General features: G+C 38.1%; 1 protein-coding gene across 1 annotated transcript; it reads right to left on the minus strand.

Annotated features, from left to right (window-relative positions):
- Positions 1–851: 851 nt before the first annotated feature.
- LOC130083252 (uncharacterized) lies at positions 852–2,943 on the minus strand. The gene has a single exon (XM_056248308.1). It carries the CDS (start codon positions 2,931–2,933, stop codon positions 852–854), a length of 2,082 nt encoding a protein of 693 aa, XP_056104283.1. The 5' UTR covers positions 2,934–2,943.
- Between the last annotated feature and the right edge of the window lie 2,770 nt (positions 2,944–5,713).

Consider the following 5,713-nt stretch of genomic DNA (forward strand, 5'->3'; position numbering starts at 1 on the left):
TGTAACAAGTATTTTATAATGTAAATGTAAAATGTAAAAATTTAACTAGTAAATGAAATCAACTGAGAATAATAGATTTACAAGTACTTTTTATTGTTAGTAATGTTGACAACTAAAACTATTGTAAAGCATTACCAATTTGTTTAAATCATGGAAAGTTATTAGGAAGTGGCACAGATTGGCAAGCATAAGAGTCCATTATATGTAATTAAAATCAATAGCAGAAGACAATATAAGAACAAACACACTTAAAGCAGAACTATAACAGCTGTTTGTTGCTTTCCATTAATATTTGCATAGAGTACTTGTCTAAATAGAAACACACTATGGAAAAGTAAAAAGAAGTACCACTAAAACCCAAACAGAAATACATAAGCAAACACTATAAGTAATATTCCACTAAATACCGATACTCAAAAAGATGTTCTCCAGTTCCCCACTAAACAAAACTTCAGATTTTGAGGGATGACAGGAATGGTTGTTGTGTTTGTCTTTCCTCATATTTTCTAAAAAGCAAGAGAGATACACAGTTGTTTAAATCATGATATCCTAAACTATTTAAACAAACAAAACTATCACACAGAAAAGGTTGAAATCAAATTTAGGTGAAATGTGATTTCAATATTACAAATATTTAGTTTTAATATTACAAAATTGTAAAATTTTCTTTTTGAAAATCAAACACTCTGACAATCCTGATTGAAGAAAAAATGTCAAATAATAGAATAAAAAAAAAAGACCCATTATTTCTACATGTTAAAGAAAAACAAAGCTTCAATCTGAAATATATATGATCATCCGGTGCTTACCAATGTAAAATTGAAAAACACACATTTCTTCAGTGTATCCTCTCAGTAGTAGGATGATGCTTCATCTTCCTCACAGAACGCAGCTTTTACAGAGTCTTCAATCATCTTGATGTTCTCTGGAGGAACAGCGGGCAGAATGGCAAGCAACTCTCGATCGATCTTTTCTATTCTTGCAGTGCTCTTCTTTTCAAACTCCTTTTTATTCTCCAGGACAAGCATTAAGATGCCTTTCTGTGCCTCATTACAGGCACACTCGAACTTTAGTCGCTCACCCAAAAATTCTGGCTTACTCTTATCCATGGCCATCAGTTTGCTCAGTGAACTGACACGGTCCATCAGGTACTTGTCGGAAATCTCTGTGTATGTTCCAGAGATCATATGGACCAGACTAGCAATGTTACAGGCTTTGGAGGCTTGAGTGTACAGCTGATCTATTGAGAAGAGCTTTGCATTGTAGGAGAGTGTTTGTGTGTCCTCGGATGTTGAGACAAAGTCTGTGAGAGTTGTGCTCAGGCTGCATTTCACAATGGTGGAAACCATCTGAAAGAAGCGTACCATCTTCGCCCACTGCTCACCCACTCTCCCCATGGCATCCATTCCTTTGGCCAGCATTGCTATGGTATCTTTGAAGTTGATCTCTTTCACTTTACAATTTCTCATAGTGACCAGGATATCAGTTAGTTCCTTCTGGTTATTCTCAAAGCTCTTCGCATAATTCTCATAGGTCTCACTTGTGTTGTTCAGCTGAGCTCGGGTCTGCTCAATGGCGAATCGTGCATTATCTGTTGCTTGCTGAGAAGGACGCTTGTGCCCTGACTTGTTTTCTTCTTTTTGCATCATTGGTGGCTTTGGAGAAATGGCTGGAGAATGTGTTTTTTTTTTGCTTTTGCAATCAAAATCACGAGCTGACTTGATCAGATCCAAGACTTTACCTTTTATCTCATTGCTTTTGTCTTTGTCACATTTGCCATCTGGTGCATATTTTGCCAGCTGGTTGCATATTTCCATGCCCTTGTGGCATAACTTCTGAGCTTCTGTCTTTGCTGGGCAGTCAGGATCCTTTAAACCTGTGCTGATTCTTTCGAACTGTTCTTTTATGTAATCAGTTGTTGTACATGTATTCTTCTGATCATACAGATTTGTCCAATCAATTTCATCATCCTCACAATTCACTTTCATTTCCTCCTCAAGTTTCTGGACATATTTTACGATTTCACCAGACTTACTATATGGAGTTATTTCAGCAACCAAATCTATTGTATTTCCCTGATCTTTGATGTTGCCCTCAGTATTATCATTAGATTTAGTTGCAGAATACCCATATCTCTCCGCTTGCTGAGTCATAACAATTAACATTCCATCAACCATGCGTGTCATGCTCTCTGTAATCCCACTCACAAAATCCATGCCAATCATATCCCATCCACTAGGGAGAGAAGCCATAGCTCTATGATATTCTTCCTGAGCCTCTTTCATTTGCTTCTCCATGGCATCCATTAGCTTCTGAGTCCTTTTCTTGGCGTCTTCAGCTGACTGCTTTCTCAGTTTGGCCTCATCTAGTTTCTTCTTGATTTCTTCCATCTCTTCCCCATAAAAGTTCTGTGCACTCATACATACTTCTAACAGCTCGTGGATGGTTCCGATGACAACAGAAAAATAATCTTTGGTGTCTTCAGACAACTTTAGACATTCATCTGCAATGACTTTGATACTTTCCAGCTGATTAGGAAGATGTGCTTTGACAACTTCATCATCCCCTTGGAACAGAATCTTCACAGCTTGCTTCATGTAATCTGGAACGCGGGCAGTGTGGAGGCGAATCTGATCCATGTTATTATGGGCCTCATTAAATGCCCACCAACCAGAGTTGCACACTTGCATGAGGCAAGCGCGGAAGGAATCAGGGTGTTTGATGTATTTGTATCCTCCTTCGGGGAGATTGTTATTGATGGAGAAATCTGTTGCGGACGAGATGAACACCAGCTCTCCCAGGATGGCTATTGAAAGCGGTGCTGGAGTCAGATACTCTTCCCAGTTGGCATAGGGCTTCATGATGAGTTTGGTTTGGTTCCTCATGTCCTCAGCAGTGGTAAGGCTTTGGGTTGTCTTTGCAATGCTATCCATGGCTTCTATTTCTGCAGAACAAACAAACAAATAAATAAGGGTACAACGGAGCTAAATAAAAGATGGTAAAAGATGCATCTGATTTGATTTCCTCTTGATCACTAATCTAGGCTGCGTTTCCTGAAACCTTCTTAACGCTACGTCGTTCTTAAGTTTTACCTGAAGCTGTACTTTATCGTTAATACGTGTTTCCCGAAACGTTCTTAGTTATGTATACCTTCTGTAAGTCATACATTCTGAAGGTTGTTCTGGATCACTCTTAGCTTTACCTTATCACTGTTAACCGTTGGCCACCGTTAAAAAAAAAGAAAATTACATCTTAAAGCCTGGCTCACACTACAGGAGTTTTAGGCCGATTTATGCCCGATTTCCCCCTCCCGAGAATCTGAGAAAAAATCTTGTCGAGGACCTCGATCGGTTCCGATGTTCGGCGCAGATTATCTGGTAATGTGAGGCGTTCACAGATCGAGTCTTACATCTCCCGATCTGCTCGCAGACACATCGGGGCCGCCCCGATCACATCAAACATGTTTGATATTTAAGATTTTAAATCGGGATCAGCAAGACTGTATTACGTCAGTGCTGTCAAAATAGGGCTGTCTTGGTGAAAAAATTACTTTAATTTTAATTTTATATTATCATAGTTGCTAATTTTGTGTTGCATTAATGTTGCATTCTTTATCATTAAAACATTAAAAATATAAATGATCCATTTGCGATCCATTCCATTCTGAAGAAACAAACAACGCAGTTTACCTGCTTCGTCATTGTTGCATTATTCATTAAGATAATAATTAATAATGCACACACAATTATCCGTGAACTTGATAAATGTTGATAAATGTTACTATGCACAAACAAATGCCTTTCAACTTATGTGTGCAAAATTCTGATTTAAATGAATGTGCAGCATTTGTACAAATAGAGAGTCTGTAAGGTCTACAAAAGCCTATGTGTTGTAGCCATTAAATACGCGTATTTAGTTTCAAATTTGTTAAAATATTATAATGTTATTTTTTTCCATCTATGTTGATTATGAAAAGTGAACAGCACGAGTAAGATTTGATGCGCAATGTATCGGGAGACATGGGTCAGACATGATTTTGACCACTTCATTAATTTTGTTTTGTAGAAATCCTTTCATTAAAGTGAATTTCGTTTTCTAGAAATTGTTTCTTAATTTATATATATTTTTTTATCAACCAATTGCCTGGATTTAATAAATAAGAAGCAAATATATCAGTCAATATGTAGCCTAATCATGACTTGGAGGCGCTGGCGCGGTCACTTGCATTGCTCGTGAACTGGAGCACATCTCATCATAAATTAACCGAAACTCAGTGTATGCCTCACAGACATGAGAAATAGCCTACATCTAAAAAAAGCTTGAAATTTCTTTAAACGAAACCATTCAAAACGAAAAGAAAAAGGCTACTCTGATTAGGCTAGATGTGCATTTCTCTCTAGGCGCGTTCACTGCGGAGATGACGATCGTCAACTTCATCTTTGCAGCTGACACTGAAAGGAAACACTAGTTTATTAATAAATAATCAATGCACGCGTCACCGGATTTAAAAATGCACATCTTGCGTGTGGCACGCACACATATTAGGCTATGTCAAAATAACAAAATATTGTGTTGAAACAACATTATTAGCCTAATAATAATAAATCTTTGATTGAATGATTAATGTTGCGCTTGGTCAATTTAATAAATTTAATACTTTAATTGTGACAATTAAAATAATTGAATATTAAATATTAAAGGGATACTACACCGTGTTTTCATATTAAACCATGTTCCCTTAACTAAGACGAGTTGAGACATACCTCTCTCGTCTCAGTGCGTGCACTAAATTGCTCTGTCTTGCGGCGAAACTTTGTTTACACTTAGCTTAGCCAGTTCATTCAATACGGGCCAAGCAGAGAAGCGACCAAACACCTCCACGTTTTCCCTATTTAAATACAGTTACTCGAGTAGTGGAACTCGACCTAAAACGGTGACGGAGTAGTTACACTACTCGAGTAACTGTATTTAAATAGGGAAAACGTGGAGGTGTTTGGTCGCTTCTCTGCTTGGCCCGTATTGAATGAACTGGCTAAGCTAAGTGTAAACAAAGTTTCGCCGCAAGACAGAGCAATTTAGTGCACGTACTGAGACGAGAGAGGTATGTATTAACTCGTCTTAGTCAAGGGAATAACATGGTTTAATATGAAAACACGGTGGAGTATCCCTTTAAGCTCATAATTACATCTAATGTGTCGGGCCGGGCTGGGCCGGACTCGGACACAATGTGCTTGGCTAGGGCCTGGCTTGATTTTTTGGGCCCTATCTAAACTCAAAGTACGGGTAGGTTCAAAGTGTGTGCGTACATGTGTTTGTGCGTGCGTGTGTGTGTGTGTGTGTGTATCATGGCAATGCATATGTTGACTGCTTTAAAATGCAATGTTTGAGAGATGCTTCTGGTGTTAGGCTACAGCTAATATGTTGTAGTCAATTGTTTTACAGATATTCATAACATTTTTTAGGAGCACGATTTCTGCAATTTCCAGGTGCAAAATGCTGTGGAGACATACGGCATACACCAGCTGCAGAAGACAAAGTGAGCCAATTAACCCTACTAATTACAGAGAAATAAACAATCTGAATGTGTGCAGATGAAAGTGGTAATGAAGTGTGAGAGGGGACATTTGGCTATGCATAAATGCGTATTAATTGACAGCTAACCATTGTGCAAAATGGAAACGCCTAAACTGACTGTTACAACATTTTACTCAAG

The sequence above is a fragment of the Rhinichthys klamathensis genome, unplaced genomic scaffold, assembly GCF_029890125.1.
Source record: "Rhinichthys klamathensis goyatoka isolate OS25496 unplaced genomic scaffold, OSU_Roscu_1.1 h1tg000054l_1, whole genome shotgun sequence".
In the NCBI taxonomy this organism is placed as follows: domain Eukaryota; kingdom Metazoa; phylum Chordata; class Actinopteri; order Cypriniformes; family Leuciscidae; genus Rhinichthys; species Rhinichthys klamathensis.